Source organism: Bicyclus anynana, chromosome 1, assembly GCF_947172395.1.
Source record: "Bicyclus anynana chromosome 1, ilBicAnyn1.1, whole genome shotgun sequence".
NCBI lineage: Eukaryota > Metazoa > Arthropoda > Insecta > Lepidoptera > Nymphalidae > Bicyclus > Bicyclus anynana.
The window spans coordinates 1,049,376-1,076,002 of record NC_069083.1 but is presented as its reverse complement, the minus strand read 5'-3'; the positions used below and the strand labels follow the sequence as shown (position 1 = coordinate 1,076,002).

At 38.5% G+C, this 26,627-nt stretch overlaps 1 protein-coding gene across 12 annotated transcripts in view; it reads left to right on the top strand.

The window, feature by feature from the left end:
* Positions 1 to 26,085, top strand: part of LOC112050866 (obscurin) — a 129,068-nt gene extending 102,983 nt beyond the window's left edge. For 9 of the 12 annotated variants that reach the window (XM_024089243.2, XM_024089247.2, XM_024089242.2 and 6 more), the window contains 37 exons: positions 413 to 581; positions 758 to 876; positions 1,607 to 3,142; positions 3,267 to 3,368; positions 3,557 to 4,375; positions 5,273 to 5,554; positions 5,634 to 5,867; positions 5,997 to 6,186; positions 6,400 to 6,578; positions 6,705 to 6,931; positions 7,369 to 7,544; positions 8,314 to 8,492; positions 8,885 to 9,010; positions 9,299 to 9,456; positions 9,720 to 9,841; positions 10,080 to 10,258; positions 10,576 to 10,772; positions 12,022 to 12,180; positions 12,502 to 12,746; positions 13,205 to 13,330; positions 13,734 to 13,909; positions 14,537 to 14,724; positions 15,313 to 15,573; positions 16,040 to 16,275; positions 16,506 to 16,743; positions 17,090 to 17,247; positions 18,329 to 18,453; positions 18,932 to 19,112; positions 19,513 to 19,630; positions 20,172 to 20,647; positions 20,734 to 20,849; positions 20,969 to 21,080; positions 21,221 to 21,359; positions 21,532 to 22,954; positions 23,268 to 23,449; positions 23,810 to 23,959; positions 24,305 to 26,085. In XM_024089243.2, coding sequence (XP_023945011.2) covers positions 413 to 581; positions 758 to 876; positions 1,607 to 3,142; positions 3,267 to 3,368; positions 3,557 to 4,375; positions 5,273 to 5,554; positions 5,634 to 5,867; positions 5,997 to 6,186; positions 6,400 to 6,578; positions 6,705 to 6,931; positions 7,369 to 7,544; positions 8,314 to 8,492; positions 8,885 to 9,010; positions 9,299 to 9,456; positions 9,720 to 9,841; positions 10,080 to 10,258; positions 10,576 to 10,772; positions 12,022 to 12,180; positions 12,502 to 12,746; positions 13,205 to 13,330; positions 13,734 to 13,909; positions 14,537 to 14,724; positions 15,313 to 15,573; positions 16,040 to 16,275; positions 16,506 to 16,743; positions 17,090 to 17,247; positions 18,329 to 18,453; positions 18,932 to 19,112; positions 19,513 to 19,630; positions 20,172 to 20,647; positions 20,734 to 20,849; positions 20,969 to 21,080; positions 21,221 to 21,359; positions 21,532 to 22,954; positions 23,268 to 23,449; positions 23,810 to 23,959; positions 24,305 to 24,448 — 9,947 coding nt within the window. In that variant the 3' untranslated portion in view covers positions 24,449 to 26,085. The remainder of the gene's footprint in view (positions 1 to 412; positions 582 to 757; positions 877 to 1,606; positions 3,143 to 3,266; positions 3,369 to 3,556; positions 4,376 to 5,272; positions 5,555 to 5,633; positions 5,868 to 5,996; positions 6,187 to 6,399; positions 6,579 to 6,704; positions 6,932 to 7,368; positions 7,545 to 8,313; positions 8,493 to 8,884; positions 9,011 to 9,298; positions 9,457 to 9,719; positions 9,842 to 10,079; positions 10,259 to 10,575; positions 10,773 to 12,021; positions 12,181 to 12,501; positions 12,747 to 13,204; positions 13,331 to 13,733; positions 13,910 to 14,536; positions 14,725 to 15,312; positions 15,574 to 16,039; positions 16,276 to 16,505; positions 16,744 to 17,089; positions 17,248 to 18,328; positions 18,454 to 18,931; positions 19,113 to 19,512; positions 19,631 to 20,171; positions 20,648 to 20,733; positions 20,850 to 20,968; positions 21,081 to 21,220; positions 21,360 to 21,531; positions 22,955 to 23,267; positions 23,450 to 23,809; positions 23,960 to 24,304) is intronic. The other 3 variants (XM_024089239.2, XM_024089237.2, XM_024089240.2) reach the window with 3 other exon arrangements.
* Positions 26,086 to 26,627: the final 542 nt, after the last annotated feature.

The window sequence follows — 26,627 nt, the reverse complement described above, 5'->3', positions numbered from 1 at the left end:
CTTTATCGCTGACATTAAATATTGATAGTTACAAAGTCAAACATCACCTTAAGCCCTTCATCCCGCGTTGGGGCAGCATGCTGGATCTGTGCTACACAACCCCACTTCTATAAGTGAGACCTGCAGTGACAATTAGCTGATTATAATGAGTTTCATATCTCGGTAATCAGTATTACGATTATAACTTCTTTTTTCTTTTCTCTTTTGTTGTCTGTAAATATTCCGGAGCTTTTCCGAATCATTCATTTAATAATTTATCCCAGTAACTCAGTTTTGGTTAGCTAAAACTGAAGAATATAATTCCTGTTCTAGTGAAACTTAAACCTCAGTCCTCAAACATGCTGCTGTAAATCTCCGTTATACTCTGCTCTAAAATCATATCTGTGGTTTCTAACAACTTTTTGTTTATCAGGAAAACCACGCATCACTAAGAGTTTGGTTGACATGTCCGTGGATGTGGGCACGACTCTGAAGTTGGAAGTCGAAGTGGAAGGATGCCCGGAGCCCAGGGTCAAGTGGTACAAGGACGGTAAAGAAGTCACTACCGATGCGAGGATCAAGATCGAAAGGGACACAAAGAGGTTTATATTGTTATTTATTGCTATGTATTCTGGAAAATTTTGCCCTAGATTTTCGACACATCGTGCTGCCATCGTGCCTAATTTTTCAAACTTCTCCAACAAAAAATTATTAAAAATTAGTATACGCAACTCCACAACTGATCTCTGAATTTTTCAATAATCTTCCTATTTCACAGGCTAGAGAACTACCACCTCACGGTGACGTTGGTGAAGGAGGAGGATGGTGGTGAATATGAGGTCCGCGCTGAGAATGAGATGGGCAGCGTTTCTTCTAGAAGCACTGTCACTGTGCATAGTAAGTGTTACCTATAATATTAATATTTTTTTAAAGATCTACTCGTTTCATCGGGATCGGATGGATGTGGCAAATACAAAAAGTCAAAGATTAAAATGTTAGCCATGCATATATTTATAATCTATCATATATATTATAGTACGTTAAATAGTATTATTTCATTAATCATGTTCAATAGTTACAAACAAACAACTGTACCGAAAAGTAGGAGCCTTACTTTTTTACTGAACAGATTCCGTTGTTAACTTTTCTTGAAATTGTATAGGTATATAACTACGTAGGTAATACGTACGTCTTTTAAAATCCTAGACTGTATGTTAGATTCAATTGGAGAGTTCCAGTAATGTTAACACATAAATACACATTACACGAAACAATGGTAAAGTATTACAAAGTCATCAAAACACGCGCTGTGGAGTCATACCTCCAGGAATTTGAGCATAGAGGTACAGTAGTAGTTGCAGTAATGTAGAATAATTACTTGTAGATAACTACTACCTTGCACGTTTTGACTGATCAAATGTATCGACGATGACTTGAATAGATAATTAGTAGTAATAGTGTTAATCCATTGAAGCATTCACTGGACATGAATGCTCTCGTGTGCACATTTAAGCATTTAGCACCAAACATTCCCGCACTTTACCCTATCCTGACATTTGTGTCAATAATATTATTTGTTACCATATTATCATACTTATCGTTACCATATTTCCATTGTGTTTAATAGCAAAAGAAGTTCATTCGAGGTTCAGAAAAGAAAGTTTAGTTGAAAGTGAACTGGAAGAGGAAAGTAAATCTAAAAAGCAGCAACTGGATGATGTAATGAATGATGAGGTTAAGAAAACTGCAAAGAAGTTAAAATCTGAAGATATTGATGAAAAATCCATGGCAAACGAGACAGATATGAAATCTAAGCCAGTATCATTGGATGAGCTAGACAAACCCAGTGCAGCCGAACTTGGAAAATCTATTCCTGATCAAGATGTTGTTGAAGAGAAATCTTTTTGGGATGAAATAGAGGAACCAAAAGTGCAAAACGTGGATGATACTGCACATCAAAAAACTGATAGAATTGCAAAGAAAGAAAAGATTGAAACAGAGTCAGGCAAGCAAATGTCTATCGTTGATGAAACTGTTGATAAATCTGTGTCATTTGATGACATAACTAAAGCAGCTCCTGTAAAAACTCAGACATCTTTCACTGAGCCAGAAAAAATTACTGAAAAAACATTCTGGGATGATATAAATGAGGATGAAAAACCAAAGTCGATTAAAATAAATAAGGTTGATAAACCGGCTCAATTAAAATCTCAAAAATCTGTTACTGAACCTGAACCTGTGGAGGAAAAGTCAATCTGGGATGATTTGGGTGAAGATAAACAGCCAATGTCCCCCAAAGTAGATGAAGTAGATAAACCTACTAAGTTAAAATCTCAAAAATCTGTTACTGAACCTGAATCAGTGGAGGAAAAGTCAGTCTGGGATGACTTGGGTAAAGATAAAAAACCAACGTCGCTAAAAGTAGACGAAGTAGATAAGCCTTCTAAATTAAAGTCCCAGAAATCTGTTACTGAGCCAGAAACAGTAGAAGAAAAATCATTTTGGGATGATATTAATGAAAGCGAAAAGCCAAAATCAACCCACGTAAATAAAATTGATAAACCAGAACAATTGAAATCACAACAATCTATCACTGCGCCTGAGGTGATAAAGGAAAAAGAAAAAGAAGCTCCTAAACAACCACAAATAAATGATGTTACAGATAGCGCAGCTAAGAGAACTCCGATAAAAGAAAAAGCACAACCTGAATTTGTAAAACAAAACTCTGTAATAGATGAAATGGGTTCTAAATCTAAAATGTCGTTTGAAGAAAAAGATGAACCAGTTTCATTCAAAGCTCAGAAATCTTTTACTGAAACAGAAGACATAGAACAAAAGTCTTTCTGGGATGACATAGCAGAAGATGAAATGCCAAAATTAGTAAAAACAGATAAAGTCGAAACACCATCTCCAGGAAAAGCTAAAAAATCAAACACGGAACCAGAGGTTAGTGAAAATAAGTCTATATGTGATGAAAACCATAATGAACAGAGTAAAAAGCCCCTGATCGAAGAAACTGCAAAAAAACAAAAGGGTACAAAAGAAGTTTCCGAGCCCGAAGCCGTAAAAGCCGTTGAAATTGATGAATCACTTAAATCTCCGAAGCGAAAGTCTGTTAAAAAACAGTCGATTAGCGACGAACCACTGAGTGCGGAATCTGAAGGTAAAAAACGCGCTTCAAGCTTCATAATCAGCAAACAGCTTCTAGATCAGCACTCACATAATCATAGTGTCGCATGCTCTTGTGTTTTTTTTTTAACAATCCAAGTGTGATTTGTTATGTTTAGGCCGAGTTTTCGAAACAGTAACAACATTCAAGTCAGGGGATGATGGTTCAATAATTGTATCAAAAGTAAGCAGCAGTATCTCGCACGGCGCCATTATTACAGGTCGGTATTAAGCTTTGCACCTTCTCTTCCCGGTTTTTAACTTCATTATCAGGAAAACACTAACAGTCATCCGAAATTGCTACTTCAATTAAAGTCAATTTAATTTTAACGCGATTCACATTGCATGAGTTAACACCATCTTGTGTAGTAATTTTAAAACTTCGATATAATAATATTTTAACTGATAGGTCCAGCCGAAACGCGCACTATACACAAAATGACCTCGAGTGCAATGTATTATGACGAGAATGACAAATGTGATAAAAAAATTATTAAACCTAATAAACCACACACAACTTCATTGGAAGTGGAAGAAATAGCGAGTCATAGCTATTTCCTGTCAGAATTAGGTAATTACACAATACCAGATTATTTGAGAAGAGGAACCTATGGCATAATAGAAGAACCACAAACTGATTCTGACGCTGAAACTAACTCAAAACATGGCAGGCAGACTGGCAGTAGAACAATATCAATCAAATCTGTTTCGGAGGATGAGATGAGTTGGCAAAATGATTCCCTTTCACGAGAAATATCAATCGAAGATCTTTCCAAGTCTCTTTTCGATATAGACGATAGAAAGAAGTTTTACAGCAAAGATTCTTACGTGCGTCAATCTTCTTTCAAAGAAGATTATTACACGGATGAAGGTGAAGAAGAATCAGTTATTTTAAAAGAAAAAAGTCAAAAAATTTACGAAAATGATATCACAGAACAACTCATACACATATCGAAGGAATTTGACGAAAACGAATTCAATGACGTCAGTATTAAAATAGATAATATTAAGAATCGTATCATGGAAGAACTAGTTTTAGGTCCTACTAAGAACTTCGGTAATATAACAAAAGATATAGCAGAAACTACATTAGAACGTAAGAAGAAACAAAATGTGGGTCTATTTAGTGTTGATGAGGAAGCGGACGGTGACGTTGAAGAACTTTTGAGAAGAAGCCAAAGACAAAGAAGCATATTAGATGATATACTTAATGAAGAAGAGGAAAAAGGTAATCTACTAGTCAAAATATATATTATGAGGCAGAATATGTCGCGCGCGGCTGATATTGATGATTAAAGTAACGCTACTCTGTGTGCGTCAACTAAATTAACAATAGTTTTCATGCTATTCAATATTACTGATAAATTTCCATTTTAGATGTCTGAACTTGATCTGTTATTTTCTTCTTAGATAAAACTAAACTTTTAATGTACATCTGAAGAAAATATCAACTAACTTCAATATGTGTTCTCTGAAAATCGCCAATATGTCTTAATTAACGTTCTGCCGTATGTTTGTTTTAGCGCGCATGCGTAATAACATTTCCTTCTGGCATACTAATACTCGGGTTCCACTCCTTCGAAGATGTAAGCATCAAAAACCGCAACTCTAAGGTAAATTTTAATTTATAAGAGCTACTGCGTGCACGCCATTGAGCTTTTATGTTTGCTTAACATAGAGTACCCTCGAGCAGAAAAAATGGTAAGTCTTTACACATTCTGACACAAAACAATACAGGGTGTTTCACTTATTTATACACAACAGGGTAAGTTTTTTTTCAGCTACAATAACGCTGTACATATCGCAAAACTGTGGTTGCATTGATAAGCAGATGATTTTTAGCTTTATATATTTTTCCTCTATTTCTTTTATCTGTTGCTTAAGGCAATCTTCAAAAATTTTAATACTGTTTTAAAAAATCTCCATTTTTAAATGATATATGTATATATATTTATATTTTCTGATATATACTATCTCAAAAGTTAATTATATGTCCCCAACTAGTACGAATAATAGAGAATGACTTCCTCAAAAAATTAACAACTTAATAAATTCCTTTCAATCGTCTTCGTCATCGCTTATTCCATAATTCAGAAAACTAATCAGAAACACACTTCCATTGCAGCACCTCCTAAACTCAAAGAAAGCAACATGAAGGATGGTCACACGTTCGAGTCTCTCCCCTTAGTGTATACAGTAGAAGCTACTGGAACCCCCAAGCCTACCATCCGATGGTCCCACGATGGCCAGGAAGTGAAGCCTGATGGGAGAGTCCACATCACAAATGAAGGGGACCTGTACAAGCTGGAAATCGATGCTGTTGATATGAAAGACGCTGGTAAATGGCAGTGCGAGATCGTCAATGATCTAGGAACGCAGTCTTTACAAGCTGAACTTAAGGTTTCGTGTGAGTATTTCTGACAAATTAAGCATTTGGTTATTGTTAAATCATACTTGAATATCGAGAATTTCATAAATGTTCGCAGCTGAATCGGAGCTCCGCAAACCCAAATTCACGGCTCCTCTGGAAGCAACGAGTGTAATGCAACGCGAGCCTGTTACTTTGAAAGCGGTGTGCACGGCGGATCCGTTGCCCCACGTCGCCTGGCTGCTCAATGGGAAGGAACTTACTCCGGATGCAACCCTCATCACCAATGCTGAAACCAAAGAACTTGAACATGGACTCAAAGAGTGCATTTTCACCTTGCATATGCCTAGTGGTAAATTATGTTTCTGAATTTAACACTTTAAGTGTGAAGTGTTGTAGTTAATTTTTTGTTTAATTTATTGATATTTTAATTGAGCGTTAAAATTAATAAGTTAAGCTCACTTGTCTCCCTTTTTCCAAGGTCGCCACACAGACACCGGCGAGTATACTATTCAAGCTAAAAATAAGTATGGCGTTGGTGAGTGTTCCGCTCGTCTGGACATCCTACTGCGACCTGAGGTTGAACCACTAAAAGACGTCAATACGGTGCCTTTTGAAGAGACAACTTTTGTTACGAACATTAGGGCCAATCCTGTCGCTGAGGTTAAATGGTAAGTTGATCTACTGATCATAATTATAGGTCTTATGGCCGAATACTAAAAATGAGACATTAGAACATGTAGCTTGCTATATCTTAGAAGAATTTACAATGGCATCCACTAAAGATAGCATTGAATACAACGTACATTGTATAACGTTTCTTATATGAAACAATTTTATTAGTATACCAAACAAGATCTGTTTAAAAACAAGTTTTTTCGTAGGAGCAAAGATGGCTACGTAATTCAGCCTTCACCAAAACACGAGATCATTGAAGATCGTGAAACAGAGACGTTCAAACTGGTTGTGAAAACTGTAGGCATTGAAGACACCGGCCTCTACACCGTCAGTGCTAAGAACGAGCACGGAGAAACCACGCAGCAGGCCAGACTTAATGTTCATAGTAAGTTATTTCAAGAACTTTCTCAACCCCGAAATAAAATCGAATTCGGTGACTCTTACAAAATATAATCCTTGTAAATTAGTCTTATTGCTATTCAAATTCAACTGCTAACTTTCTTTTCCATAGCCGATAAGCCATCGTTCATAAAGCCGCTGCAGAAACAGACAGTCAAAGACTACGAAGATTGTTCCTTGCGCGTGCGATGTGATGGCGTGCCAAAGCCTAACGTAAAATGGTTCCTCAACTGCAAAGAGGTGACCAATGATGACCGCCATGTCATCACCACCGAGGTCGGAGGACAGGTTGACAGTGAACTTGAGATCAAACACTTCAATGCTAGTGACGCTGGCAGAGTAAGTACAAATAATAATTAAATTCAATAAACTCGTAAACTAATTTTGAGTTGTGAATGATCAATAAAGACTGAACTGACTGCAAATTTGAGTATACTACCTACCTAGCCCAGTTGATATGACCTCTGCCTTCGATTCAGAGAGCGTAGGATCAAATCCGTTCCGACTTCCGAGCATAATCTTCCAATTTTTAAGTTAGGTGCATTTTAAGATATGAAATATCACGTGTCTCAAACGGTGAAGGAGAAACATCGTGAGGAAACCTGCATACCTCTGAATTTTCTTAATACTCTACGTGTACGTCTGCCAATACGCATTAGGCCAGAATGGTGGACTATTAGCCTAACCCTTCACATTCTGAGAGGTGCTCCGTGCTCTCAACAGTGAGCCGAATATGTTAATGATGATTGTAAGTAATTTAATAATTTAATTGACAGTACAAAGTGGTGGCATTCAGCGTATCAGGTGAGGCGGAGTGCCAAGCCGATATATCGTTGGCGCAAATTCCTCCTGGCTTCGCGCACAAACTTGATAGACAGAAGGAAGTCGATGAGGGAGAACCCCTCGAGTTGCGCGCTAAGGTCGATGGCAGCCCGATACCCAATGCTAAATGGCAAGTTACTAATTACTATGAAAAAAAATGTGTTTCTCTATATTGTTTTATGACGAGTACATGATTTAACTGTGAATTTGTATGCAGCAAGCAAATGTTACTAGAATCGTTAGTCAAAGTGAAACAAATAACTATACCTCTAGTACGAGTAAGCTTCTAGTCTGCTCTGACAACGCCAACGCCGAACTGCGCAGCTAATAAAACCTTGCTGGGATATGATTTCGTATACAGCATAGCTATACACTTTGCGTTCAGAACAGTCTCGCAGTTTAGTGCATACTTGTGTTTAATGTATACATAGGTATAAATTTGTTAGGTTTTGCTCATAGTACAGTCACTTTGTCGCAAAGTTTATCTATTATTGTGATTTTGTTATTAATTGCAGCTACCAGAAATGGATATAATATGTTATCTTCTACTACTATTACTTGTAAAAGACCACGACCAACAACAATCTTGTTTAAGTTATTACAATATTTACTTTAATTCCATGGTATGACCATACACAAATTGATAAACACTATAAACATTGGAGACACAAGGAGCAAATAGTGACTTGGACTTCGGAAACCTGATCGCGTGTAGGTATTGTCTAGTAAAAACGACTGAACGTAATTCAGATCCAGCAAATAATCATAAGAAAAGAAGAGAAAGAGAAAACATCTAGAGGCAGTCAGCACGATGAAATGCCACGCAGTAGTCAACTTTAATGGAAAAAAGAAAAACATAACTAGAAATACAATTGAAATTAACCAAATTATTCCATCAGGTTCAAAGACGGCGTAGAGCTGTCGCCCGCGGATGAGCACGTCAAACAAACAAGTCTGCCCGATGGCACTGTCAAGTTGAGCATCGACCACGTGACCCCGGCGGACTGTGGCGCGTACAAGCTCATCATCACCAACCCCAACGGAGAACATACGGCGCTATGTGCTGTTGCTGTCAACCGTAAGGCTTTTGTTTAACTGGAAACACAGCTGATGATAAGCGAAGCAGCTATTACTTTTGTAATTGATGCTGATCTGTTAAAGTTTATATTCCATTAACAAAAACCTCTTTGGTTTACAATACAGAGAAGTACATTATATTTTGTAAATTGGCCTACGTCTAATCTGGTGATAATACGTAGGTAAATAAACCATCCTCCATCTGAGACACTGGTTAGATCTTTGATCTAATGTTACGCCTGCAATAGTTGCGTATCATGAAGTCTTGTAAAAATTAACATTAAGATGAAATTTGGAAATATTAAAACTCTCTACTCAATGATTTTGATGTTTATACGAGTTTATGAACACAGATTAAACTAAATCAATAGTTAATATTATTTTTTGTTGCAGCGACTCCTCGGAAGCCTTCGTTCAGTGAAGAACTAGAGAACGTGAAGGTGGTGGTGGGTCAGCCGGTCAAACTGCAGGCCAGGGTCATGGCGTTCCCGGCACCAGAGGTTAAATGGTTCAAGGACGGTGAGTGAATATTGCGAAATCATCATCATAAAACTTTTTTCAATAAAAACATGTGCATCTCAGACTCGACAGAAGTGATAACTTAAACCTGCTGCCATGTGTGTGAGAGAAAGGAAAACCAGAGTGGCGCCGTAACGCGTTTCGATACGAAGCGATTGACCCTCCCGTGTGAAGTTATCACTTCAAAAATATGGCACCAGCTCCAACATCTCCATATTTACCTCCACCAACCGAGTTAATCGTCGAGCTACTGAGTCTTTGGGTCTGTAAAAATTCGTGCTTCTCCAGGCGTGCCCATCCGACCGAGTCAAGCTGTGAACTTCATCAACCAACCCGGCGGTATAGTGGGGCTCAGCATCGACAGCTGCCGGCCCGAAGACGCGGGCTCCTACTCTCTCACTGTCACCAACAAACTTGGAGATGTCGCCTCTAAAGCTAATGTTGAGGTAAAATACAATAAACTATAGAATAGAATGGAATGAAGCTAAAGTAAGAGTAGGGAGGCGAAATACCACTAGTATTTTGTCTTTATTACCTATCTTTGCGATTACACAAGCGAGTATCCAAAATAATTTACTTTACAATCTTCTATTCAAAATGAATTGTAATATTTCTTTGTTCTTATAATGCATCTTTCCACTCTTTAATTTTATAAATTTTTGCTATCGGAACGTTTACTGTGAAATTTACTGAGGCTAATTTCCTAAAGGTCGGACAAAAGGAACGCAAACCGGCGTTCATTGCAGAGCTACAACCTACAAAAGTCATAGAAGGATTCCCTGTTAAGCTTGAAGTCAAAGTGATCGGACATCCACAACCGACTATCAAATGGTAAGAGAGAATTAATCAGTATCAAATTCAAAATTGAGAACTCTTTGTAAACATCACGTAAGATGTAACATGTATTTTACAAATGCTAAACAATAATTTCTAATTCGATTGCTTCTATGAATCATTGACATTAAATATATCATCATTTTAGTTTTGCGAGGACAAAAGCCAATCCGATTTCCGATCCGAGCCAAGCATCCTTTCTTTATTACACAAAAATCTGTTTTTCTTTTCCAAGGACACATAACGGAAAAGAAATCGTACCAGACGGCAAACGCATTCGTATCGTGTCTCAACCAGACGGCACCCATACGTTACTGATCAATGAAGCGACTCCCGCCGACGCCGGCACCTACGCAGTCATCGCAACCAATGACAAGGGGGAAACCACCAGCAAAGCCGACCTTACTGTAGCCAGTGAGTAACATCACCTTTTCCTTACACGGCGATATCTAGAATATAAAAAAGTCCTGAATTATTGAAAAAGTTCTAAAAGATTTATTAAATTGTAGCTTAGGCAATTTATGAATTTCGTTAGGCAAGAGGAAACATTGCCAAAAAACACGCCTTCTGTTCTTTGTATTTAAAAAATATATCGAACTATGATAGTTTATGTCTAGTATTTAAATTAAATCTTGAAGATTTTTAAAACACGCAAAATTCTCAATTTTATTTTTTGCTTCCGTTAAGACCCAAACGTATTCATTATCAACTTGTCCTCCTTAATTTTCCAGACCGAGAAGACACCTCATCACCTCAGGAACGCCCTCAATTCATCCACGGCCTGCGCGAAGTGACCGGCGAGGAAGGTCAACCGCTCAGTGTGTCTGCGCCCTTCACTGCCAACCCTGTGCCTCAAGTGACGTGGACCAAAGACGGGAAACCTCTTACTCCTAACGAAAGAATCCTGCTCACATGCGATGGCAAGAGGGTAAGTTTATTTCGAGTCTTAAACTCGACTACTATATTCGTAGTCTATAGGTACCTAATTCATTTGGTGATTTGTTAGCAACTTGTCTAATTTGGTTGTTTTTAATGGAACAAGCAAAAGGAAGCCTATTTGATATGAGTAAAAAGGAAAATAGAAGATAGATAAAACTAAAACTTAATTTTTGTGAACTGTTCTTTTATCGATCTATCTCTATACAGGGTGATTCGGACTTTAGTGCGGACATTTTTTTTCGTGGTTCTGTATCATTAATAGAACATAAATCTACAAACAGTTCGATACATTTTATGTAATTTTTTTTTTTAATTTATGTCTCAGAAATAACAAAATAATGGACACATTCCCAAACAAACTGCGCAACTGCTGGCGGCACTTTGTAAGACGCCGACAAAGAAATACCGGCAGTAGTCATATCGCTTCGGCTTCGGCTGACGGGGGTGGCAGGGGTGAGGGGATCGAAAAATCCCTGAGGACGCCTGCCGAATTGCCGATGGGCGACCAGTGACAGACAATCTGCCGTCGCTTGCGCATTTAAGTCGAATCATCCTTTAATGCAAAAGTTTGCGTAATAATAATCATCATTTGTATTTTATTATTCCAATCGAAAGTTTATAATTTTTATTATTACTACGCATTATTGATGGTCCTAAGCCCAATAAAGTATGAAGGGAAAATCGATACTCAACTCAAAAGTGACGACCTTTAATTATTATAAAAAATAATAGGTACAAAAATAAACGTAGAAAGGTCAACGGCCCTCGGCGCGGGCGCTCGCTAACCTAGTACCTACCAGCTGATTTTGTAGTTGCCTATTACTGTGCTATTACTTAGTACAGCGATAGGGTGACCCCCAAATTCTGTTTAAATGTTTAAACTTTAGCTAACGATAACTTTGTTATTGTTGAGTTAAAAAAAAAAAGAAAAAATACGTGTTCATTAAATTTTGTTTATGTACAAAATATAAAAATATCCGTACTTGAAAAAATTTCTTCCTGTATATTTTGTATTCAATGTTCTTATAATAATCCCAGTTTCTTCTAGCATTTCTTCAGTAATTTATTATATTCGTAGCTAAGATAAAGTGACAAATAACTTAAGCAATTAACAGATTTCTGATGCTTAGATTATTATGGAAAACAGTTCCTAGAAGATAGTAGGCATCTTGCTTTTTTCTGCTATGTACCTACCTATTAGTTAATAAACTGTTAATTCTTATAATTATTTTTTCCAGGTGGGACTAGAGATCAACCCGCTAGAGCTACCTGACGCAGGCGTGTATTCCGTGAAGCTGGTCAACCCTCTCGGCGAAGACTCCACGGAAGGAAAACTCAACGTTCGAAAAGTATTCCAGCCGCCGCGATTCACGCAGAAGTTCACCGACTTGCAACAGGTGAGAAATATAAGAGAACCAAATTACCCAAAAGGCCACAAATGATATAATTTATTAAAAACTTTAAATATTTTCGCATATTGATCAAAATTTGTTCAGTCTTGAATTTAAATTCACATCAAACTGACTCTAACAGTCCACTGAATTAACAGTTCCTTGCAAAACGCAGCCATTTTGATTCCACAAGACTTGATGGGTTTGTTTGTATGTGCGTATCTATGTTTCTTACGTGGTTATCTCTTATAATGCAAAATTCCTTTTGATCATCAACACTCTATAGTTATAAATATTTTTAATTGTTATTGTTTGTGATTTTCCTAGTTGCCGACATTCGACGCCAAATTCCCCGCGCGCGTCACCGGTGTACCTTCTCCCGACATCACGTGGTACAAGAACAATGTACCTCTCAAAGCCTCAGACAAATACTCCATCAAGAGAGACGGAGACGCCTGCTGTCTGTACGTGAGGGATCTCGTCCAAGAAGATGCCGGCCAGTACAAGTGCGTTGCCAAGAACAAGGAGGGAGAAGACAGTTGTGAGGCTGCGTTGGAAGTTGTTGACAAAATGTAAGTGTTTGACGACGTATCTAGTGCAATAATTTAAGAAACGGCAAGTCCTAGATTGTATTCGTATGCTAAGCAATTCAGAAATTCGGTACGAGACTGAGTAAATGTAACCATTCCAGGTTAGAAATAGAAATAGAGCGATATAGATGGGTACTGACCAGCTATTATCATCGATCATTAATACTAGCAGCTTGGTGTTACAAAATTTCTTATACGTGACGCTACACTGTAAAATATTGTAGATGAAGTTGCAGTCAAACGCTAAAATTTTCGTTCTAAAGTTTTTAATAAGTCTGTTTAAGCTATTGAGATTATTGTAGAAACCCATAAGTGGTAAACTATGATGACTTGTGATAATTCGACTATCCTATTTCACCGCTGTTTATTTGAGTTTTGGGCTAAAAAAGTTTCAATACAATCTATATTTTGTATAATTTACATCTTGTGCCTTCCGCTAGCGGTCGTAAGCAGAAGGTGGAACCCCCAACGTTCCTCAAGAAGATCGGCGACGCAGAAGTGTTCCGCGGCCTCAGCGCCAAGTTCACCGCCTGCGCCACCGGCACGCCCGAGCCTGACGTCGAATGGTAGGTTTCTTAAATAAAAATGGTAGAAGCATACTTAACCCTTGAAGTTTTCACATTTTTATCGGAGGCCCTCAGGTGATCTTTGATATCATTATCCAAATTTTACGAAGCAATTGGAAGGACGAAAGATTTTTTATTATTACATCTTGCACAGCATCGTCATTTAACATGAAATAAGAGTGTAGTCAATTGTAACATGTGGTAGAATAACACATGTTACAAAAATCGTAACAGACCAGAACAGTTTATCATGACAAAAATACAGAGAACGATGACCCTGAGCAACACGTTTTTGAAACTTACGAGTAATTTTGAGTTTCAACACTGCATCGTTAGACTTACTCTTAACAAAACAACAAATTCATATTAAAAACAAATTGAAGAGCTTCTTACTCTAAATTAGGTTCCGCAATGACGAGAAAATATTCCCGAGCGATCGCATCCGCATCGAGCAGGAGACCACAGGCCTGCTGCGACTCACCATCGGCGGAGTGTCGCCGGAGGACGTCGGCACCTACCGCTGCAGGATATACAACCCGCACGGAGAGGAGTCCTGCACCGCAAAGCTTGTATATGACAGTGAGTGGAGACCTTTATCTAACTCTAAATGTTACTCTAAGCCAGAGCTATGTGTTTCATGGAAGTCTTACTCTAAAATAGAGCTCTGTGCCTTTTAGTTTCCCTTAGAAATTATTTCGCCAGTTGCTTTTAGTTCTTGAGCATCTTTTGACAGAAATATCAGCGCTTCCAATCTCTCCAGATCATTTGTTTTCTTTCACGTTATATAAAATATTGTTGATGATTTGTAAATTCATGAACTTGAAAAATTAAGAAGTATGTACCTATCTACTTAGCCATGTCTTGAAACATGATCAATACCCTGATACTTTTCCTTCCCATTAACAGCCAGTTTCTTCATGTAAAGCTAAAGTGACAGTAAAAGTAGTAAGTAGTAAAGAAGACTTTATTTTTCAGTGAATAAGGCCGTTACTTTTGATTTATGACGTTACTTTGACTGTTACTTGCGATGAAGAAACTGGCCGTAAGTGAAAAGACTAAGATTGAGATCGACAGTAGTCCAACGAACCAACATCGAACCTAATAACATTTAGATTTTCAAACTGTGAAGCTATTCAATCTGAAAGTTTATCTATGAGGCCATCAAGTGTGTTCAAACCTTGACTGGCTATTTCATACATTCCTCAGCGCTGGAGCCACAGAAAGACAAGAAGCCCATCTCAGAGCAGTACTCTGACTTCGACAAGATGAAGCGCACCGGCGTGCCCATGCCGCTCACGGACAAGCCCATCATCTCGCGCATGGCCGATAGACATCTCACTCTGTCGTGGAGGCCTTCTATTCCGCACCAGCCGAGGTTCCCAGTTACCTATCAGGTGCGTAGAATGAATCAATTAGTCATACATTTACTGGTATTTATGAAAAATTATGAACTGAATGTCATTGTACCAATTTCTACTAGTTTAGGTTTGTTAATTATGTGCTACGTACTTTCATATGGTTAAAGAAATTTAAACTGACTAAATACATATCTATCTACATAATATTGCTATCTGGCAGGCTGTCACTTGAACTATCATCACAGTTTTCTAAAGTTGATCCAAAATCATCAAAATTAATAGATAAAATGGGTCAGTTAAGTTTTGTGGCTAAATTGGCATTATTCTTCTCCTCTATAATAACTGCTCATTAGTCCCTATATATTCATACACAGGCCCCTAATTGCAGTCTTAACTTTTGTAGTCAATTTCATGAACGATCTACCACTGGCGACCAATTTCCTCATCTCTTATTGGATATATGAATTTTACATGAATTTCCTTTTCCGTATTTACCTAAAATAAGTTGCGATGTAAATCGATGATTTTTGGCGCGTTTGGTCGTTCTTTGGTCTCTGACCAGCTCGTTTTTAAAAGTACGTGAACCTTGGCGTAACAATTTTTTCGATGCGAACCTTCGACCAGGTGGAGATGTGCGAAGTACCGGACGGAGACTGGTTCACGGCGCGCACTGGCCTCCGGTCGTGCGTCTGCGACATCCGCAACCTGGAACCCTTCCGCGACTACAAGTTCCGAGTGCGCGTCGAGAACAAGTATGGCGTCAGCGACCCCTCGCCCTTCGCCATCACTCACCGCGCCAAGCTGGAACCCGATCCGCCCAAATTCATCCCCTACTTGGAACCGGGCATTGACTTCAGACCCGAAACGTCGCCATACTTCCCTAAGGTACGTGGCGTTAAAACAAGTTGTATCTTATGGCTTTTGAAATATTACGTGTATGTACCATATTTTATATTAATTCCGTTTAATTTTTAAGTTTTGTATATTTTCTATAAATGGCAATGGAATTTACTTTCTGATAGAGATTTTAATTTTAGGTATAGGTTCAAAATATATCTTGAAACCTAGAATCCAAGTTAATAATTGTTTGACATAAAAAGCAGATAACCCAGCCATTGCTTGCCTGAGCGCTAATCTCTATATTTTTTCAGAGCCCTTTTTTAATGACGGAAGAAAACCTTCTCTAGAAATATCCGATCGCCTAATGGGATTCGTGTTATTTATTTAAGATTTTCTCTCGTTTGAAAACCTAGTCTACTCGTAAAAACATTGACTATCTTCAATATTTTAAAGCTAGGTTATTTTTTGTCATCTTTTTTATGTTTCTATAACAGACTTTTTCATTATGTAGGACTTTGACATCGAACGTCCTCCTCACGACGGCTACGCCCAGGCTCCCAAGTTCCTCCGCCAAGAGTACGACTCCCAGTACGGCATCAAAGGTCACAACGTCAATCTGTTCTGGTTCGTGTACGGTTATCCCAAGCCGAAGATGCAGTATTACTTCAACGACGAGCCCATCGATATTGGTGGCAGATATGACTGGAGTTACACCAGGAACGGACAGGCCACGTTGTTCATTAACAAGTGAGTATGACATTACTTTAAGTTAGCAGCTAACATTTAAATTAACCTTTATTGAAGTTATGAATGAATAGGCAACTTTTAAGTAACAGATTTCTACCGTAAGTTGCGTCTTCCAAGTAGCTTACCATCAGGCAAAATAGGAACCTAATGCTGGCCTAATTATGTTTGCAGGATTCCTTAAACTTGTTCATCTTTTCGCTTGGAGATAACCAAACTTGAAATGTTACCAGAATGCTGGAACGCGACGTTGGTTGGTACGAAGCAGTCGCAACAAATGAGCACGGTCAAGCTCGTCAACGCGTCAGGTTGGAGCTGGCAGAGTACCCGACGTTCATCAGGCGCCCAGAAGAAACCGTCGTACTGCAGCGCCGTACCGCCAGGATAGAGGCGCGCGTCACCGGCGTACCGTATCCTGACATCAAGTGGTACAAGGACTGGCAGCCGCTAGCACCTAGCTCCAGAATAAAGGTAAGAATTTTGAAACTAAAATTTGAGCCATCTAAATCACTTCCAATTTATTTCAAAACTTCCATTAAGAGCAATTTAACGTTTTGCATATTGTCGTTTGTCGCCTACAAAGAATCCATAAACAAAAAAAAATACAGCAAAGTATAAACTTTCCAAGAACCAGTACCTAATTTTGGTAATCCGCCATCGTTTTAAAAAGGATTGTTTAAATGACCAAAGGAATACCAAGTTTAATTCGTCCCGGTGTGATGGTACTTTAGTAAAGGTTTTCATGAAAAATAAGAAAATAGTAAAGCCTTCGTTTGTAAAATATTTAAATGAAAAGATGACAATTTTGTCTATCCAGATGCAGTTTATAGAACCAGACACAGTGATCCTGGTAATCAATGACGCTATACTAAAAGACGAGGGTCTGTACTCCGTGTCGGCGCGCAACGTCGCTGGCTCCGTCAGCTCTTCCGCCATGCTGCATGTGGAGGAGAGTGAACACGAGTACTCTGCCAGGTAGACAGCATCACCACACTGGATTCACTATAATTATACCTGTATACTAGTAGAATTAACTTTCACAAATTCTACTCTAAATCTACTACTTATTACACATTTGTAACTTAAGACTTATGTCATATCATTATTCCTCCTCTAACTAAACTTATAATACGAGTACTTCTATCTAGTTTATTTTATTTTTATTTTTTTCTCAATCTGCCTCATAATATCACCATTACCTACTTGTACATACTAGACAGGAAAGTAGATAACACTTATCAGTAAGTATATTTTTGTATCACTCTTATTGGCTACTATTTTTTATAATAAAACTATCACGACTAGGTACTTTCTTTTATTCTTTATTTCTAACTTTTCAACACAATTTAATAACACTAGCTTTTTACTTTTAAACTTTCGTGCTTCCTGTTGATTCCTTTAGCTATTTTCTATTCTTTTATGTATTACGTTAGTTCGACCTATGCCATTTTTCCAAAACTCAAATATCTATTTATTCTTATAGATGATGAAATATTTTGATTTGTTAATCTTTTTACTCATAATTATAAATTCTGGTTTGTCGGTCTTTGGTCAGAAGATATGTCGTTTGTTGAATAAAGCCGTTTAATTGGGATCAAGAATAGTGATACTTAAATTAACTCCTTGGAGTCATCTGACCACCTCGGAAGCTGCTGTTACACATACCACCAGGTGATCATTGTTGCCAATTACCAGCTTATGGCTTTCTACATCGAAAAATTAGACTACTTTGCCGCTGATTCGGAAAATTCGATATGATCGATCTTATCCAACGCTTCCTATAAATCTATTTTATAATTTTCCTTGCCCTGCTTGCTTCTAATGCATCTTTATAAAAACGCTTATTTTTATTATACAGAGTGATTTTTTTTATCAATTTTCTTTATTTTTTATATTTGGTAATTCAAATTTATTTTTTTATGAATGCTGTCCTTGATTGTTGGGGCTACTTGATTTCCAACGAAATTTAAGAAAAGTGAAATTTCACTCTGTTAATGAAAATGCTAAAAGTAAAATACTAAATGCTTAAGTTCTATAGCACAATATTTTGGTGCAGAATACGTGAGTACCCGCCACGCATCAAGCCCAGTACTAAGCCGTTTGGTGACTACTACGACTTGGGTGATGAGCTCGGCAGAGGAGTTCAAGGAGTCGTCTATCACGCCGCTGAAAGGCAGAGTGGTAAGTATAAAAACATTATAGCCAAGTCTAGCAATAATAGATTAAATAAAGATAAGAAATATAGATTTTAATCCTTTAATAGTAAACGGGACTTAGGGTCAGTAGGAATTACCTAAAACTAAGCGTTACAGTTAGATACAATGATTTTTCAAAACCAAGATTTGAATATTTTTTTAACTACAGTGAGTTAGAAACCTAGTCGACGAGCTTTTTTTATTACTCCATTTTATCAAACTTCAAGCAGAAATTAAATAATTATGTAAAATGCGTGTTTGTTCTCGTTCTTGTTGTAGGTATACGAGTTAGGTATAGCATTCCGCACAGACTGAAATTACATTATCTTAGTTGCTCATAACTAGAAAATATCCCATAATGGGTATGGGATATTTTCTAGTTTTACGTGTCATGGTTAGATTTGTATTCATGGTAGTCTTAATGTAAATATTTCTACCTAATAAAATCTTATCCCTCAATGTAGGTCGCAACTACGCCGCAAAGATCATGCACGGCCACTCCGAGCTGAAGCCGTTCATGAAGAACGAGTTGGACATCATGAACCTGCTGAACGACAGGCATCTCATCCGTCTGTACGACGCGTACGAGCACGACCACACCCTGGCGCTGGTCACTGAGCTAGCGGCGGGAGGGGAACTGGTGAGGTACGTACGGTATTCCAAGAAATTTTGTAAACAAAAAGAGTTTTTGTCCTATAAAAAAAAATGTTGAAACCACAATTACTCCACGGTTAAGAACTCTACGGACTACGCCGTAGATAGTAGAGGAGTGGATATAGTAGGTAAAGTACCTAGGCACTATGCCCTTGGACAATTTTTATCGTAAGTACCTCCACCTGCAACTTCTATAGGTACTTTAGGAGAATTGTGGAAGTTCACTCATTTCTACAAACATGATCAAGGTTTGTTTCTTCTATACACGCTGTTGAAGGAATGTTTATCGGCTTCACAATTTTTTGAGGGTCTGAAACGTATCGATTAAACTTAAAGTATAAAAACTTGTTTAAGTAAAACAGGGAATGTAACAGAATATTTTGGTATACAGAGACCGTCTGCTGAGGAGTCAGGGATACACCGAACGCGAGGTCGCGGGCTACATCCGCCAGCTGCTGCGTGGCATCAAGCACATGCACGACAACAGCGTTGCGCATCTCGGCCTTACTGTGAGTAATCTTACCAAAGAACAACCTCCTCTCCTCTGTAATACTCTGTAGTACTCTGTACATTGCCAACCTGGATGAACGAGGTTGTTTTAGTCCGTGCAATTCGGATATCTTTTGTGGCATGTACGCAGGAATATTTTCCTCCTCAATGAAAAATACACTGGAGACTTGGTCACTAACTATGGGCTTCATAAGAAGGCTGAAAGTCACTGAGCGATCGAGAGGAGAGGAATGCTCGGTGTATCTCTGCGTGATTGATTCGGTAATAGTGAGATTTGCAGAAGAACCAAAATTACCTATCACCGACATACCTCAACGAGTAGTGAGCTGAAGTGGAGGACGGGACTCTTAGTTTAAAGAGCTAGTATGTAGTCCCAAGGTTCAAAGTGACCCCACTTCGAAATGAGCAGCGTTGATCAATTCCAACTAGGTAGACAGATATCATCAAGCGGTTTGCAGCGGAAGTCCTATGGCCAGCAGTGGACGTTTATTGGCTTATAATTATTTCTATAAAACCATCTTACTATTACACCTTTTTCAGATCGGCGAACTTCTTCTCTCGCACGTCGGTAGTGATGACTTGAAAATCTGCGACTTCGGTTTGTCGCGACGAATCCAGCTCAACAAACACGCTGCCCTCGACTACGGCATGCCCGAGTACGTCGCTCCAGAAGTTGCCAACGGTGAAGGAGTCGCCTTCGGAGCTGACATGTGGAGCGTAGGAATCATTACCTACATCCTCCTCAGCGGATATTCTCCATTCCGTGGTCTAAACGACCGAGAAACGTTGACGAAGATTCGAGAAGGAAGATGGGAATGGCACGATGAGGAGTGGTGGTCGAGATTCAGTAAGGAATCGAGGGATTTCATATCGAAGTTGCTGGTGTTGAATTGGCACGACAGAATGGACGTGGACACAGCACTGTCGCATCCTTGGTTGAGCTACGCGGATAAGATTTACAAGGACGAGTATATTATTACTACGGATCGGCTGAGGAATTATTATAATTTGTACAGGTGGGTTTAAATATTTAGTTAAATGAAGTAGTCGAATAATTTTCTTAATCAATGATAATAATATTTTGGAACGTGTGACTTGACAGGGAATGGATGAGCAATGCCCAGTGCCGCAATTGGTTCCGTCGTCGACCGCTCAGCGGCGCGTTTGACCATCCATCCAAAATGGTTTATCCACCCGGTACCATATATACTCCTGAAGGTAAATATTTCTTTGAACAAATAATCATATAAGTATTGTGAAAATTATAACTTTAAACCAAATTGACATTTACCTGTAATACCTCCTTGCCTTTTATTCATCGGTGTATTTTGAACCAGGTACTCCCGAGCGCGATAGGCCTTCACACGAGCGCCAACCAAACGAATGGGACCTGAAATTCAAACAGTGGGAACACCCCGACTGGGAGGTTTCTGCTACCTCAGAAAGCCAGTAAGAATGAACTTTTCACTAGAAGAACTTTAAATATTTCGATTATATTAAGTCCACTTATTTAAAATTGATTACGGATGTATTATGTTTATTATATCAAGTTTTAGGCCTCAAAAATAAAAATTAAACATTACTTTCAGCTATCAGAATGGTCCTGACACATACCTGCTACAGTTGCGCGACACTCAGTTCCCAGTGCGCCTTCGTGAATACATGAAGGTGGCTTGTATTCGCTCACCGGGCTACAGCCTTAGCATCCAAGACACCTACGATCCACGGGTAAGAATATTTCAAAAAGTTGCATATAAAACACTAGTCATGGATTAGGTACATATTATGTGTAACAATTTAGCAGTGTTTTATCATAATTAAACCAAGTTCTGTTTGAATTTTCTATTTGAATTTTCTTCAATAATCGTAAAAGCAACAATTTTTTATCTTTTCCTTACAGACACCAATCATTCGCGAACGTCGTCGATTCACTGATATCATGGACGAAGAGATCGACGACGAAAGACGCGAGAGGATTAACAACTACGGCGCCGAGAGCTACACTATCAGACGTCTGAGACACGAACTGGGCACCAGACTCGACAGCTATGCAGAAGCCCAGGCCTTCATGGAGTCCAAAAAAGACGGCCAGTTACCGTTCTTCAGAGAGATCCCCCAAATTCAACCGATACAAGAAGGGGATCAGGCTCAACTCTCTTGCTTCGCCGTCGGTGACCCGAAGCCTTCTGTACAGTGGTTTAAGAACGACATGGTTATTGCTGAAGGGCAACGCATCAAAATAATCGAAGACGAAGAAGGAAGATCTACGCTCAAATTCGAACCAGCAATGCATCACGACATAGGCTTCTACAAAGTTGTAGCAAGAAACAAAGTCGGGCAAACTGTTGCAAGAACAAGAATCGTCGAAGCGACAACTCCAGACGCCCCCGACAGCCCTGCCGCAACAGAAGCATCTGATACGGAAATTCTATTAAGATGGAAACAGCCAAAATACGATGGAAACTCCCCCGTCCTGTGTTACAGCTTACAGTACAGAGAAGGTGATAACGTCGAATGGAAAACGGTCGCCGAAAATATTGACCACGAATTCTTCGTCGTCAGAAATCTTCAACCTGACACAAGCTACCACTTTAGATTATCTTCGAGGAACCGTATCGGATGGAGTGAAAAGGGTATACCTACTGAACTAATCAAGACGAAACAATCGGGCGCGCCTAAAATAGAAGTCACAAAAGCGATGCACCATTTACAACAAATAACAGAATCTGGACAAGAAATCGTTTTAGATGAAGACAGACCAAAGTTAGACTACTCGACAGAGGAAAACCCTATCGAATGGAATACCACGCAGAACCTGGCAGAGCGTTACACTTTCATATCCGAACTGTGGAGAGGAAAGTTTTCGACCGTAGTCAAAGGACTAGATAAAGAAACAGATAGCATAGTGGTAGCGAAGATTCTAGAAATACGTCCAGAAACTGAGGTACAAGTACAGCGAGAATTCAACTGTATTAGAAAACTGAGGCATGAGAGGATATCGAATTTAGTCGCGGCATACCAACTTCCCGGAGCTCCCGTGGCTACCTTAATTTTAGAGAAACTCCAAGGTGCAGATGTTTTGACTTACCTCTCAAGTTGTCACGATTACACGGAACAAATGGTAGCGACTATTATAACCCAAGTGTTAGACGGTCTTCAGTACCTGCATTGGAGAGGATACTGCCATCTGGACCTGCAGCCTGACAACGTGGTGATGTCCACCGTACGCTCGATTCAAGTGAAACTCATAGACTTCGGATCAGCGCACAGAGTCACAAAGTTGGGAACTAGCGTACCGCAGGTCGGCGACTTGGAGTACAAATGTAAGTTAACTCTTCTAATTTAAGTGCTTGTGATATTTTTATTTTGTTAGATTGAAAACCAACCAACAATATTTTTTAGTCTGGCAAAATTATAGAGAGATGGTCTGGGATGGTTAAACTACGAGAAAGTTTGTCAGCCTCCTACCATAAGTAATACTGTAGGCAACTTTGGAGTTTGAACCATGGAGGTTTTCTGGACTAGCTGTATAGCAGACTATGATTTATATGAATAGGTTCTCCTAAGCAATTCAGTAAATATATACTAAAGCGTTACCAAACTATGAAATAAAAGTGAATTTTTATAAATTTTCAGCACCTGAAATAATAAACGATGAAGCGGCGTACCCGCAGACGGACATCTGGTCAGTGGGCGTGCTCGCCTACATCCTGCTGTCCGGAGTGTCGCCGTTCCGAGGAGCCGATGACTCTGAGACGAAGCAAAACATCTCCTTCGTCAGATACCGTTTCGAGCACCTTTATAAGGAGATCACTCAGGTAGATTTATTTATATCTTACGCGAAAGGCTAGCCCCACACCCACTATGAAATCAATAATGCAGGATAAGGTATCCTAATTTTGAAACTATATACCATGGGTCTATAATATTATTGTTAGGATTGACAAGTTCCTTACCCAAGGGGTTTGAACTTTGTTTTAGGGACCTGGCATTTGACTCGCCGCTTTATTACTTTGTTCGCGACGCGATTTATCTAAGTGGTACCTATGTATGGGTATAGGAAACATCAACAATCATTAAAAATACACTCTATAGATCTCGGTAGGTAACATGACATTTTGGGGAACCATGTTACTTGACATTTTTGTTTGTCTGAACATCCCTGTTTGTGTTCACAGGAAGCGACGCGTTTCCTGATGTGGGTATTCAAGAAGGTGCCACTGAAGCGGCCCACGGCCGAGGAGTGCCACGAGCACCGCTGGCTCGCGCAGTCCGACTTCATCCAGAGGAAGAGGGAGCGAGCCGTCTTCTTAGGCAATAGACTAAAGGTAACTGATAGTGATACCTACCAAACTAATAGTAGAAACAGTGTATTCATGCATACATGTATCATTACCAGCTTAATTAGATACCTAACTGTAGAGCCTGGCCACCACTCTGCTATAATGCGTTTGACAGGGGCAAAGTTGTGGGATAAATGACCTGGAGTAACCTCTTAGAGGAACGCTGAACCACGCAGCTATTATAACCCTGTTGGGTTTTACAATTTGTTTTTGTACACTGCGCAGCCATACGCCTGTTCAGAGCGACCTCGAAGTTTGTCGCCACTGACGTAGGTAGGTATACGATGTTTAGCGATGACTACATGAATAATAAAAATTGTTCTCCGCCAGGAATTCGCTGACGAGTACCACGAAAAGAAGGCTCGCGAGGCATCGCAGACTGACATCCTCGCCAGCCTCGGGCCCTCGCCGCGAGGCCTGGCGCGCTCCAACAGCATCACCGACGAACTGCTCACCAACTTCTCCGCCCGCTAACTCCAGCCAACCAACATGGACCATACCAGACCAAACATGTCTTACTAATGAATGTCTTTCATAAGTTACTTTTGATCGTAGAAATCCTTATAACAAGGCAATAGAATAGAATGTGAAACGTTAGGATGTTAATGTCGCCGACGATAGCTGGATCTGAAGCCAAACTTTATGTGGAATGTTTATTAAATAATAAAAAATGAAGGTGGAAGCCTCATGTCATTTCATCCCTATTTTTTTAAGTATACAAAATTGAAAATGTAAAATGTCATTTGAAATACATGAAGTACCTATGTCTAATTGATCTAAGCTTATTTATTACATTGTCATTAATTTAGCAACAAGTTAATTAAAAATATTTTTAGGGTGTTAAATGACTAGCGATTTATACCCTCATTTTTAATATGTTTTTTGGTAAATATTCCTCACCGAGTTTTGCTTCTATCTAGTACAGGAAGACATTCACTGTGAAACGTACTTTTTAAAGGTACACGATGGTAACGGATGTAAAGCGCAATTACATTAAATTTATACTATCAACTGCAAAGCTTTGTTATTAGGATTTCTATACTTAAGGCAAAATATTATGTAGATAGGTGTGTACCTACTTATTGTGCGGGCTTTTTATCGATTACGATGAATCTTATATCGAATTTCAATTACTTATTGTCGTATTAATTTTATTATCTCATGGGATTTTTATGCGCTACGAGTACTTAGATGATGATATATCTGATTTCCCAATTTTATAAATTCAAAGTTTTCTGGAAGCTCGCAAATATCATGAGTAGGTAATTGGTACAAAGATTTATTAAAAGACAAAAGACGTCTAGCAAAACAATTAAGTAATAATTTATTAATTAGGTAATAAATATTTGAAAAACTTTTAATTTCAATTTCCAATGACTACAAAATGTTACCTCAGTAACACTTACCACACAGTAGGTACGTACCTATTTACCATTTGTACCATGAAATAATAGTTTTTTTTTTACAAAAAATATGGATAATTTATGATTCTTTGTACGTCCATGATTAAAAAATTGTGACCATCCTTGCGCAAGATTTAGGACCAATTTAATATGGAATTAAGAAATTTGATGACCACACAAATTATGCTAACTGTTTAGCATGTGACCTATTAATTGTTTTTTTATTCCCTTAAAGGAATAATAAAGATCAATATTATTAAGATATTTTAAATACATGTATAAATAGAAGAAATATTAAATGTCGTGTCATATTATTGTAGAACTAACAAGACTTGGAAATTAGATTTTAGATTGCTGAATTGTTACATATTATCGACTATGGACAACACTATTTTAAGACGATAATAATTTAAGATTTTTTTGAGATACGATTCATATTTTTTACGTCCATGTGTAGAAAGAAAACATAATATTAATCAATTTAAAGACTAATTAATATTAATTATTACGTACCTACTTTTTGGATTAATTTATTTATTTCTATCGATTTTTTACGCCGCCACCACTAAATTATTCTAGTCACATTAAATTAACTCGACCCATATTATGTTATAGGATGTTATTTAAAAAAAAACTTTCTATTTATTTTATTTATTTATACGATTGATGCTTCAGTATTATTGAAGTTAAATAAAGCTATTTGCTAAATGTGACGTTTTATTTATCCTTTTGTATTTATAAGTATACTAGCGGACCCGGTCAAGCTTCGCTTAAGCAAGCCTAGCCTACTCCTACCCTACCACTACCCTACCCCACCCCTACCCTACCATACCCCTGCCCTACTCCTTCCCTACCCCTACCCTACACCTAGTCTAACATTCTCCCACGCTACACCTACCTTACCATACCCCTACCCTAAGTATCCTATGTCCTTCTCCTGGTTCTCAGCTATCTCTTTACCAATTTTGAGCCAAATCGATCCAGCATATCTTTCTTTCTTTCAGTACCTAATAAATAAACTAAAAAGTGAAACATAACATCGTATGTGGTACCTTCTGATCACTTTGAAGGCGGTGGCGGTCTACCTCCAAAAGATACCATAACCTAAGCCTAAGACTCCATAGCATACTTTCCAATGAGCATGGGCTAACAAACTCTTATCTATACAAAAATGAATTGCTGTTCGTAAATCTCGCTAAAACTTTAGAACGGCTGAACGGATTTATCTTATCTTGGTCTTGAAATGTCGT